We start from the raw sequence: 13758 nt of genomic DNA, 5'->3' as shown, positions 1-13758 counted from the left end.
CTTTTTCAATAGAGAGCTAATTGCTATTTACTATTTCTCTTGACATTAAGTTTTTAGGCTTTATAGCCAGCATGGATCAAACAGTTAAAAACGAAATGTTCCAAACTTTTAGATATGCTGCAAATCCTCAGCAAAACCAATTAGGGAGCCGATCGGTCATGTATGTTGAGTTTTTATTATTCCTTAGTTTGTTCCCATTTAGATTATGGTTGTGTTGCCTACTCTTCAAGATGTTAGATGCTGTACATCATACTTTTCTTCATCTTACTACAGGTGCCTTTAGATCAAGCCCTGTCACTAGCATACTTAGACAGTGCAGTGAACCATCACTTTGAAATAGATGGGACCAATAGAAATTGGTCCCATCTAGATTGGTCTCATCATTGGTTAGATGCTAGAAAGCCATCTAACTTTAGACAACTGAATCACCTGGCTTTTAACATAGTCCTTGCAGATTATAATCTACAAAGATAAAAAGTCCATCCATGTTATACTGCATCTATAGGTGTTCATACCCAACGTTTACTGCACCTTCTAAATTTTGACATCTTCTATTTTTCCAACTTTTCTCTGTTCATGTCCACCATGGAAAAACAACTGTATAAATTTTAATTTTAACCTTACCATACGCTATAAAAAATCAACAGCTCCTTTTTGTTTTTCAGCATGTTTTACCAATTTCTCTCCAACACCAACCCAGAAACAGTAGTGTACACAGATGGATCGAAGAAGGGTGATTCTGCTGGATGTGCATTTGTTATTAACGACAAACTTTTATATTTGACCAACCTAGTATTACAAGTGTCTTTACTGCTAAACTATATACTATTAATAAGGCTTTGAATATCATTAACCCAGAGTGCCGTCATAACCTTATATGTAGCAACTCTTGTAGTGCACTTCAAGGTTTAGAATATTTGTATTCTAGATATCTTATCGTTATGGAAATCTATAATGCATAGTTTCTCAACCTTTCAGTATTTGCAATCCAATTTTCAATCATAATTTTCATTATGCCCCTCTCATACAATAACAATTTATACAATAATAATTTTTTTTGAGTATTTTGACACTAAAGCTCTACAGTACGACCATAATTACAAACCTTTCATTACCAAGAGTAAGTAAATTTATTGATATTTGGGAACACTGATCTGCTGCATTGACAAAACCAGGATCGATGCCACCCTATTAATCTCCATTTTACCTCCCATCATATTGGACATTCTTGCGGCTTCGTTCCGATTTGTCTGGAACATTCTGGAACATCTGCACAAATGTGTACAAATGCTGCACCTTGTTCAATTCCAGCCAGTCTCAGTCAAGTTGATCTTAGTATCACTATCGAATCTATCGTGAATGTGTATTTTGTAATTTGCATGTTAATTGCATTTCACAGTATTAAATATTCACGGCAGTAGTTTTATACAGAATTACTGAGAAATTTTTAAATGGGCGGAAGCGAGCATTAGACGATAGTGAAGTATTATCAACAAGTGTACAGACAAGCATGGTTCTGAAAATAAAATCAGGAAAATATTCGCAAAAATACTTAAATTTTGGGTTTACCAGTACTGAAGTAAATGAAAAAGAAAGGCCCCTGTGTGTCATTTGCTCAAAAATGTTGGCAGTTGACAGCATGAAATCTAATAAACGATATTTGAAAATGGTTCATAATGAGTATGTTAACTAACCCTGAGAATTTTCAAATTAAAATCATATGAAAAGCAAACATCATTTAAAAAAAAAAAACTGTGAATAAAAAAGCTTTACTTGCTTCTTACAAAGTTTCATATAAAATAGCTAAATTTATATAGTCTCACACCATTGTTGAAGAGCTTATTTTGCCAGCTGCAATTCAGATTGTAGAAACTCTGTACCTCATATCAAATGATACTGTTGCCTGTCGAATTACTTTGTTGAATTTGGTGATATAATTGAAGATGTATAGCATCAGCTTTTCATGGCTTGCGTGACAAATAGTTTTAAATTCAGCTTGATGAGGCGACCGATAGCAATTAAGATGCTCATTTCATTGCCTATGTTCGATGAAGATAGGCATACCATGTGATGGAATGTCAGCAGTAGAACTAATTTTCTGCAAACCAATAGAACTCAAGCGACATCATTTACATTATTTGATGTTTAAATAATTTTATAAACAAGGCAAACATAGAGTGGAAAAATTGTGTCAATATGCACTGATTGTGTTCATTCAGTGTCTGGAAGATTCCAAAGTATACAAGCACTATAAAACAAAATGAAAATATTTAAAAAAATATAAAAATAAAACACCAGAAAAAATAAAGGTATAATCTTAAATTGAAAATGTAAATAAAAAATAATCCTCAAATAATCAAAACATAAATTACTCCAAAAATGTCAAACAGCCCTTTTTAGGGCTGCCACAAGGTAAAGTGCCACGTGCTCTCAAAGCCATTCAGTGAAAATATGTTATGCGGCCTTATGTTATAAGTGTAAGTTGCAGAAACATTTGCTGAATCCTGGGCAATGATCAGAAAGTTTTAGACCAGGTGTTGATATTTTTGCATAAAATTTAAAATTATGGTTTGTATCTATGTTAGTGTTTTAAACTTACTGTTATCTGAGAAGGGAGTCCTTTAATACCCCTCTTGGTCTTTGTTAAATTCTATTTGTTAATTTTATTATTTTTTCGCCTTATTATTAAGACTATATGGTATTAGTTTTAAGTATTTATGATATTTTAGCTGTGATATTAATTGTAAGTTTTGGTTAATTTTTTAGGTTTTAGTTTTTGTTTGTTAAAATATTTTATTCCAGGCGAACAAGTAAAATGTCATTCATAAACAACTTGTAACTTTTTTTTAAAGGTGATTTTTTGCTGTCTTTTCCAAGGTGTAGTTGTACTGGGAAAGATTAAGGAGATTACATGCACCTTTCATTTTTCCTATATTAAATCTGTGGTTATTTTCTCAATTTTAAAGATTAAAGTTTTGTTTGCCTCAGCTTCAACTTCTTTATCAGCACTTTCTTTGTAATGCGATCAGGCTTGATGAATAGTCTTTCTTCCTTGTTATCTAACTAATCTTACATTTAACATTCATCAAAACTTGTTGTTTGGACTTCGAGTGGGTCAGATTGAGTATCGCTCATAAGCTTTTACTTAGTAATCACATGGGGGTTCACTTGACCAGAGCACAAATCAACACTTTATAACTCAATTATAGTCTAAACAAGAATAAAAGTTTCAAGGTCAACCGCAGTAGCATCTGCTGGTAGGTTTAGTGAGTAGTTGCTGTAGTGTTGCCAACAAATAACTTAATGGCACTCAGCACTGATTCATCCATATCCATAGTGCTTTTTGAGGGTTAAGTAATTATAATAATAATTAGTATTATTTTTAAAACAAAAAACCTCTGGTGTATCTGAAATAAAAATCTGTTGATGATGCCAGTATTGTTATGGAACGCTTTGCTGGCTTTCTTATGATCAAGTCACGATTTTGTCAAACTGGGGCTGCATAATCTAAAAACTGAACCATGTAGTAGAGTGATTAAATATCTGGTTTGGGAATGTATTTGCCCTTTTCAGAATACATATCTGTGACCAGTACCATGTAGAGGAGGTTTTGTTGACTATGGAGTGTGATGCACTGGGTCGTGTAAATGATTCCTCATCATCTATCGAATCAAGAATTACTGAAGATACATTTAGATTGCTTTCTAACGTACTCTGATTAATCTTGTCTAGTTTTTAACATCTATTGATAAAGTTTTGTTCCGTTTCTCTTATATAATCTGTGGCAATCGCTTTTCACAGCAATGGTGATGGTTTGTTTTATAAACTCTTATAGCAGTTTGGTCATCAATTCAAACATCCTTTCCAAAGTTTCATCTTCCTCTTCTAATCCATTTACAACCATATGTTTATCTTAATCGATCGTAGTATATACTTCTCTAATAAAAGTGTTTTGTTTAAACATCTTGTTTAGTAATAAAAAATAAAACTTCATTTACATGTGTTTACAATAAAAATTATGTCTCCGCTATTCAGTGGTCTAGAATTAAATGAATGCTTGAATGCTATGGCTGAACATTGAAGTAAAGAAATAGATTTACAATACATGACAAGTGCTACATTACAATACATGACAGTGCTACATTATGACAAGGTATCAAAGCAGATTCTGTATCATTCCCTGTTTACATCATTTTTTTATTTACAACTGCAAACCTAGCATTATTGTACCATGTTTTATCACATCTAAACTCCTCAAACTTTGTCAACACATTTTTTTATTTATAGATATGTGTTGTTAATTTAATTCATCTTGTTTAAATACTATTAAAAAGTTTAATTTTGCCAAATCAAATGTTTTGAAATTTGAGCATAAAATAGGTCTTAATAAAAACAATCTGCATATTGCGGTGACCTTTGATGAAATATTTATGAATGTTTCATTGCTTTTCCATCACATCATCAAAAATCATTAACTAGTAAGGTACATGGTTTTGCTTCTTTCGAAGAAAACATATTTTTTTAGGAATATTGAATATACCCAATTTCCTACATAAATTCTTAATTTATACTTCTGTTAATACAAAAATTTGAAATATATGTATGCATTTCTATAATGCAAACAGTTGTAATCAAACATTGAACTGAAAAGATACCTTACCACAGTATTAGATCCCTGACTTTTCATTCCATCTGATAGACTGGCAAAAAAAGAACTGTCTATATGGTAATACCACTTGTATCGTAATTTGAAACAGAACTTTTTATTTTACAAACTGTATCATCTGTTGTAAAAAAAATTCAATCGTAAATCAATTGTTAACACCTGACTTTCGAACTTGAAGGATCCAAGGTACATATCCTGGTAAAAGTTAGTTGCTTTTATTCATATTTGAAAACTATATATTGGACACCCTCAGTGTACTTTGATGGTTGGGGTTCAGTTAACCACATCTTAGGATTGTCAGCCATAATCTGTACAAAACTACACCTCGTTTACATGTCATACATATCATCCTCATCTCATGGTCCTTGGAGGAGATTACTTCTTTCATAGTTGAACAGATTACAGCATACACATTAGGAAAAAAAAAATAATAAAGTACATAATATTATTTAAATTTATCCACTTGTTGAAAGGTTAATCACTTTACTTTGTCACCCTTTCGATCACTTTTCAATCAGGTATGAATTTGTTAATACAGTTACTGTAGGAAGATCTTCAAATTTAACAACTCATCTTGCATATTGCTTGTAAGTGATAGAAATAGTTTATTTGTGAGCTGTGTGTTGTATTTTAAAAATCCAATTTTTCTGAATGCATGTGATTGCCAACTTGAAATTTGGTGGGTGTTTTCTTTGGCTGTTTTAGCTTATTCAATTGCTTGTTATAAATTAAAGATAAATTTCTCAATTATTTGTTTGGTTAGTTTCATCTTTCTCATGCTGTACATTGTAATATTTTATTTCTTCACAAGTTTAAGCGGTATTTCCGTTCACTTGTAGTCTGTATTTTTCGTAAATTTAACCTACATTTCAGTTTTCAACGTTCTATCGAAGCATTCCAAGGTATCTGCTTTTTTGTCCAAATGTATGGAATTGTGATTTGATAATGAATATTTTTTATAAACATCTTTCTTTTGGGGATTATAAATTCTTTTCTGTTATGGGATTGAAGTTTTTTTTTTAATGTTTTCCAATCCATTGTGTACATGCTTAATGCTCTTACTTTCACTGGTTCTATAAATGTGTACTTTGAAGCACCATTAATCATTGTCAAAGTGTATTCACTATTGAATCTCTAATTAGAAATTGTCGACTAAGTCGCCTTAAAGATCCGCAACATCTTTCACTAGTGTCTGTCTGGTAGAAAAGTTTTTTTAAAAATGACAACATACAAAGAATTGAAGTTGTAAAAAAAGTATATGATAGCAGATAAAAAATGTATTATGAAAAAAGTTCAGGTAATTCGCCACAGTTTTTGAAAAGAATCTAAGAAGGTAGAGCAAAGAAAGCCTGGTTCAACTAAATTTAATGAATTGTCAAAAATAGCACTGTTCATTTTCAAATAATATTTAAAATCATCACGATTTTGTTCCAGTACTACTTTAAGTAGGTTAATATGCATTTAACCTGCCTCTCATATGTTTAACATTTCTTTTGCTTTGTACTTTTTAACTGTACTTTTGCTTTGTACTTTTAAGTGCCATAGCAAATTATTTTTTTTTTTTGTTGCTTAATAAAGCCTGTGGTATCACTAACTTTATTTCTAACTATGTTATCAAACCTACTCCACAAAAGTATAAATGAAGCTAATAAAAATACCATATGCCAAATATTAATATTTTAAACTGGACATAAATACTTGGAACATACATATAAAATGTAGTTTTTGTCCACAAACGAACACTCAAGTATTTTCTGTTCTAAGAGTGTGAGTTTGGTACATTTATTTTAAACTATATCTGTGGTCATATTGTAGGTGACAAAGCACTTAAAACACAGCACTTCAGTTCTATGAGTAAATATGTGTTAATCCAGAATGCATTCTAAATATCTGTATTAATGGCCAGGTATTAAAGGACCAAGCCATATATATTTAAAAGAAAAAGACAATCTTGTATTTAAAATTTATTAGTATCTGAAGAGATTATGCAAAACAAGTCTTCTTGTTACATTTAAATATATTGTCCTGATTACAATTTCTGTTAAAGTAGTCATTATTACAGATTTAATTGAAAGCATATTTTCTCATTCATCACTAAATGATATCTGATTATTATCGAACAATGACAAACATGTGATTTACTGTGAGGACTCGTCTATCCAATGTGAATGAACTCATATAATGAGTATTTCTTTGATTTCATCAAGAAAATTTGAGTTGCATGGTGAGCTCATAATCAAGCAATTATACAGTGTAAATTTTTTCATAGGTTACAATATTTTATTATTTTTTCACTTTTCAATGTTTAAAATTTTTTAAATGTTCAGTTCTAATTTTATCTTTATTTTTAGTTTGCATAACTGTAATTGCCTATTTATGCAAGTCCACACTGTTAAAAAATAAAAATAAATAATTGAAAAGTATAATATTCATTAAAATAACATGAACATAAACAACACACATTAAAGTATATATTATTTTTTTTAAATTTTAAGTCTGTATGAGAAAGTAATCATATAAGTAATAAGGGATATAATATGTAGACAGAAAAATGTCATTATTGGAACAGTCTGGAAGTCATCTTAACAACTAAAATAAAAAAATGAGAATATGATTTAGATATAGAATTGGTATTACAAATGTTAATTAGAAAAAATATTCAAAGTTAAAAGATAAATAAATAATTTTAAATGTAAACAATTGAGGAGAAGGTACTTACCAAAAGGATGACCATGACCCTCAAAGAATTATGTGGTTTCTGCATGATTTTTTCCTTTTAGGGCAAGACTAGATTGATAGCTTTTTAAAGTTAAATGACAAGAAATGTATATCCATGTTGTGGTATGAAATAGAAAGCAGCAAGATACTACTGCAATACAACAAATTGCTGTAGAATATTGAAATATATATTGTGCTATCTTCTGAAAATCAAAATGTTGATTAATGAATCACATCTCATTCATCGTTTGATAAAAGACCCAATATTACTGGCTACACTAAAATAATGCATTGAATGACAGATCATCAAATTGTTCATATAGTCTGATCTGTTGAACAGTATTTTGATTACATAAATAGTGAAATTTGAGTAGTGGAAATTGAAGAACACAAATGTTAGTATGATTTCCTTTATATTGATTGTAAAAATTGCAATAAAAACAAAGATGCACGAGTGTAATAGTCGTTGGAGATAGATGGGCAGATATGACAGAAGACAGAACTAAAATTGGTAAGCATCTATGGTATTATTATTTACTTTTTAACCAAAATAATACTGGTACAATACACTAATAAAAACAACATTAATTAGATGTAATATGTGGTGGTTCTTCTGATGAAGAAAGTGTACAGAGCCGGAAAATATTCTGAAATATGTGGAGTATTTTTCTATGTTGTGTTCATTTTAACTACTAGTTTTATTATAGCAATTTATTATATATATATTTGATTATGCAATTATATTAGATTAAATGTAAATAGTAATCATGTTAATAGCTGATGTAGATACTTTTGCTATTGATATTGATTATTTATTAAGATATGATTAATATTCAATTAACATTAATTTAATGTCAATGAAAATAATTTATTAAACTACATATTTTATGAAACACATTTAATAACAAGTTGTTAATTAAAGCAATATTAAAGAAAAAATAAGGTAATTATATAATAATTAATTCACAGTACTTACAGTAGTCAATCAGTCAAGAAGCTGATCCATGACTGAACAGAAATACCCAGTAAAAGCATCTTGTACATCAACTTTGTCTTGAGTTCATTTATTTACTTAAAATGGTATACATTTCTAAAAAAAAAAAACTTTGCACTCAAATCCATCACTGTATTCTGACAAAGTTGTGTAATAGCATGTTTTTATTATGGAATTTGAAAACTCAACATGAACGTCCAGTTGGACAGTGAAAACTTACATGTTTACTGGCTAAGATGTCAAAACCACATTGACAAATCTTCAAGGTGAGGTAAGCAGATAAAGATTTTTTTTGTGAATGTTTAGCTAAGGCCTCATTATATTTTGGCCAAGCGCAAAAGTTTCATCAGCTATAAAAAGATAAGGAGTTAGTTTTTTGATTCCTTTTCAAGTGACTGGTTCTGGTAAATAAAGATTTTCTACCCTATAATAGATAAAGCTTTCAGTACATTTGAATTGCCTCCTTTTCCAAAGACACCTACATCAGTGTAGTAAAACAATCTGCATCTGCTACTGCCATTAGTAGCATTCAGAAATACTTGTTATGAAAAAATATTACCAATATGTGGTGGCTTATTGCTCCACCCACTTGGGAAAATTAGCCCTTTTTCAGACCGATCGCTGAAATCTTTACAGTTTTCAGTTTTTGGATGTTTCATTTTTTCCAACCATAAATCTTCCCATATTTTTTCAGAAGTATATGTTCTTCTGAAGTGTTTGGTATGGTAACATTTTGTTTAGTAAAATATATTTGTAAATGCTTATACTATAATACAATTATTTATAGTTATTTTTTCTAACTATAAATATGTATGTGTTACTCAATATATTTATCTGTTAGAATAATAAATGTTACTCTTGACTTCCAAAAGATATTCAAACTGCAAGTTCTAAAAATAACATTCACTGGCTAAGTATCTGAAAATAATAGCAGTCATAATGAATAAAATTTAATATTATTGCATAGTTTAAAATTGTAAATTACTCAATGTGTGATGAAATTTGAAAAAAAAAATATATAGTACTTCAGAAGATATGTAGAAAAAATGAAAGTATTTAAAGAGCAGTTAAATCAGGAAATCCACCACCTGGTAGTGGTGCAATCAATAGAAAGCCCTAAGTATATCATATGTAAATGAGCTTTCTGTCATGAACATGGAACTTAACTGTGATTTTTATTTTTTTATTTTATTAATTCTTGGGAACTTGTACAGTGTAGTTGATCAGATGATAGCCAAGCATATTTTTTGTGCACATATTAGTGAGATAATTTTCATTATACCTACAATTTTTGAAATTGTACTTTGAAGATATATGAATTTAAACATATCTACTAATACAACTATTTTTAAATGGAACTTTGTTTTCTTCCAACACCTTTTTGACTTTGGATAGTATATTTATTACATTTGGCAAATTATATTTTGTCTTCACTGCATGATAATTTTTCACTGTAATTCGTTTCATTGCTGGTTCTAAATTTCTCTTATAAACACACAATGTTTCCAAAAAAAGTGTTAATAAAAAGAAAGATTAAAAGTTTATATTAATACATTGATATTATCATTATTCAGTTCAGCTTTATTTAAAAAATATTTTAAATAACGTATAGAATTGTCTTTTGTGATCACACCTACTTTGTCCTTTTGTTTGACCGCACTTTTAAACATTACTCTTGCAATGAGCTACCTAATTAAAATTTTTTTTTAATTTGATTGACCTTTGCATCTGTTATGTCGCATCAGTTTATCTTTGTCAGAAACTGAAGATACTTGATGTGTCAAGTCGTGTTAATGTGGTCAATGTTGTCGTTCAATGTGGTCTCATAACCAGAAGATGATTTCGAACAGTTAATTCTGAAACACTTGGCTAACAATTTCCATAATTCCAGCTCATTAATTAAATCTGTAAGCAGCCAATTTTTAGCTACATTGACAAGGATATGGACTAAGCTCATATTGTGACATTTCACTATTTTTTTTTTTTTTTTTTTTATCACTTACTGCATCATAAGACCACTAATAGGCCAAAATATGGCTATATTATGCGCTTTGAATGAGAATTCCTTTTGATTTGATTACTGCGCTGCTACTTTGACATCATGCATGACTTGTGTATTTTTATTACTGAATTTTCATCTATCCAGAACAAAGTGAAATTTATAACATACATCAGTTTGTCTAGTTTTCAGGAACAGATATAAACTACTATGTGTTTCATTAATTATAATAATTTGTGTTTCAGAGCTGCCAGTAATGTGGATGAAACCAACTCTGTGGAGTCAACTTTTCAAGAGGAAAATTCACTGCAATTAAATGGAACTGTCTACACTTGAAGTCGTAGAATCAACTAAAATCACTTGTGCAGATTCAACGGATAAAACAAAATGAAGGATGACTGAAAACACTTTTGAAAAAGATCTATTAAATATTCTAGCAAAAAGTAGCTTCACGAACTTGAAAATTCAGACAAACTTTCTCTTATTGTTATTTTTAAAAGTGTGTGATTAAACAAACATGATAAATCAGATTTCCAGATAAAGGTGATCCAATTAGTGCAAAATTATGAACAAGCTTCTACCCACAAGGTAATATCCAAAATTTGGTCCGTCTTCCTGCAACAAATTTCATGCAGACTGCAATCAGCATATATTGGACTGTCATCATCTTATTTCTCTACTAAATTCTCTACTAGTAGAAATTTTTATTTCTACTAAATTCTTAACTATTCAAATTATGAAGCATATGCATTACCTTTTTTCAAACTTTAATGTAATCTTTTAATTATTTATCAATTCTGTTTTTATTAATGAATGAAAATGTCTTATGTTCTGTAATTTCGACATAAAGTAATCTATAGCTTTTATTTTGTATATGTGTAGTTTCCTGTTTATTATTTTAAACACCTTAATGTAATTGATAATTTTTCCTCCTGATCTCTCATATTGATGATATCTCTGCATATAAGTTTTTCAAACACTTAAGAAAGAATATATTAAAATGGATTTATTGTCACATGATAATAAGAATGTTTGATAATTTTGAAAATTTTTGAGTGTATTTCTGAACTTCCTTTCCAGTAGTTTTCTCTTATATTTGTTTACGACATCTTAACGACTAACTATAAACAGTTGCTTTTGATGTTACCTGTAATTCTCTCATGACTTTTCAAAACTTTGAACTTTCATGACTTTTCTTAAATTAAGATGATAATAATAAATAGTAGAAAAAAAAAACAGTGTACATCTAGATTCTGCAGTGAATGAAACCACATTAAAAGTAGATCGTGTAGCCAGTGCTTTGCAAAACCTATTTCATTTAACACTTATCTATTCGCATAATGTAATGTACTGTCTAGCCAGGATGAATGAAAAAAAAAATTACATAAAATTTCATATAAAAAATTATGTTAAAATGTCTTGTCTAGCCTTGCACTTATACTCATCAATATACATTATGTTAGCAGATGTTTTGGACTGTGTGATTGGCTTGTGATAATCATTTAAACTTTGTTCCAATCATTTGATTGACTTATAATAAATTTTTGAAAAGATTACAACATTTTAATCTTGTATTTGTGATGGGCTTAACCCTTTGGGCTAATTGACTTTGAAGTAAGTAGCAAAAATTTATAATAATCTGGCAGCAAATGTCGTTCAGCCCTGCCAACATACAAGATGAGTTCAAGTAGACAGAATGGAAATCTAGGACACGTAGAAGGAATAATAACATACTTATGTGAGAACAATTTATTCAAATTTCTAAATCAATTTTTTTAAATGTTAACAAGGATAATTATATCAACACATAAAAACTTAATAAATAAATGTTATTTTGTTAAAAGTTTTTTTATTTTATTTTTTTTTAAATTTCACCTGTGTGAGTACTTGTTGACAGGATGTTACTGTTATTTTTGTTAATATATTACATTGTGATTTGGCATTATGTCATAATTAAATTAAACAGGTGTTGGAGTGGAGGCTAACTCTTCTTAATAAAATTTTCAGCCTTTTAAATAAAGTTATGTCTGGTTTGAATTCTAGTAATGCTTGGACAACTTTTTTTATTATGTTAGAAAACTTCCATTTCATAATATTCTAACTATACAAACTTTGATGGCAAATTGGTCTTAAAGAATTAAATAATTAAAAATAATCAAATTTAGAATTAATAAATAAATGTATATTTTAAAGAAAAATATGAGAAGTAATTTTTCTTCATAATTACAAAATATGCTAAGATCAAAGTTTGTTTTTTTTTGTACCTTTTTACTATGACTTGTTTTAAAAGTGTAAGAAATTAAAAAAGAAAATATTTTTTGTAAGCTGTTTTAAAATAATAATCTTATTATTTCAGATGTAACAGAAGATTATTACAAAATGTTTATCCTTTGGTTTCTGGTGATTTCACATCTCATTGTCGTAAATTTTCAAGTAATTCAGAAAATAAAAATAAAAATGAATTCAGTTATATGAATGATTCAAGAAATAATAAGCAATATGTATTACCGCTATTAAGTGCTTTAGGAGTAAGCATAGGTGTAGGAATTTATTATTTCTCTAATAGGAGTAAGTACCTTAAGTACTTTGTATTAACTGATATAACATTTAGATATTTTTGCATCTTATTATTTACAGTGTTTAATGACAATAATTATTTTTGTTAATTCAACTAAGTTTTTATAAAAGTTTCATTAACATTTTGAGAATTTAATTTCTGCAACCAGGAGGAATATTCTTTCAACCAGGAAAGAAAAAAGAAAACATAATTTGTTGCATATGTCTGGGTCCGTCATCTTATTTTAAGTTTAATGCATTTATACATCTGCATTACTAACTTTAAAAATTTTGTTTTAATGACTTGCTTAAAAAAAAATTCAATTAAACTATCACTCAGGTTTTTTATTAACACAATTAAAGCAATGTTTATTAAGTAATCATACTTTACTTCAACTTTATTGTTGATATGAAGTTATAATTACCTACAGTTATTAGTCCCCTACAATGGATATAAGTCACCTACTATTAGTTGACAGATTAGTCACCTACAATGGATATAAGTCACCTACTATTAGTTGTAAGCGCAGGTGGAGGAATCTGTGTTTATTATTTATTTAATAGGTGTAAGTAATTTGCATTAACTGTAATAGCATTTAGATTTCTTTTTTGTATTTTTATTTTTTTTTTCTTAAATTCAACTCAGTTTTTTTTATAAAAGTTAATTTCATTAACTTTCTGAGATTTAATTAATTTCTGCAACTAGCAGGAATTCTGTATTAATGAAGGAAGTGTACTGAGGATCTCATGAAGCTCATGAATATTAAATAAGTAATTTTAATATACTATTAGCATATTTTATTTATTAATAGGATTAATTTTGTT

The 13758-nt window shown here is 28.9% G+C and overlaps 1 protein-coding gene and 1 long non-coding RNA gene across 2 annotated transcripts in view; both read left to right on the top strand.

The window, feature by feature from the left end:
- Positions 1-13758, top strand: part of shop (sulfite oxidase) — a 62699-nt gene that overhangs the window by 19356 nt on the left and 29585 nt on the right. The window contains exon 2 of the mRNA XM_075367396.1: positions 12734-12945. Coding sequence (XP_075223511.1) covers positions 12734-12945 — 212 coding nt within the window. The remainder of the gene's footprint in view (positions 1-12733; positions 12946-13758) is intronic.
- Positions 7183-11250, top strand: LOC142325530 (uncharacterized). The gene is made up of 2 exons (XR_012756560.1): positions 7183-7895; positions 10623-11250. It is a non-coding gene; the product is annotated as an uncharacterized LOC142325530 (long non-coding RNA).

The sequence above is a fragment of the Lycorma delicatula genome, chromosome 5 (genome assembly GCF_047948215.1).
Source record: "Lycorma delicatula isolate Av1 chromosome 5, ASM4794821v1, whole genome shotgun sequence".
Taxonomy (NCBI): domain Eukaryota; kingdom Metazoa; phylum Arthropoda; class Insecta; order Hemiptera; family Fulgoridae; genus Lycorma; species Lycorma delicatula.
This window is presented reverse-complemented; position numbering and strand designations above follow the sequence as displayed.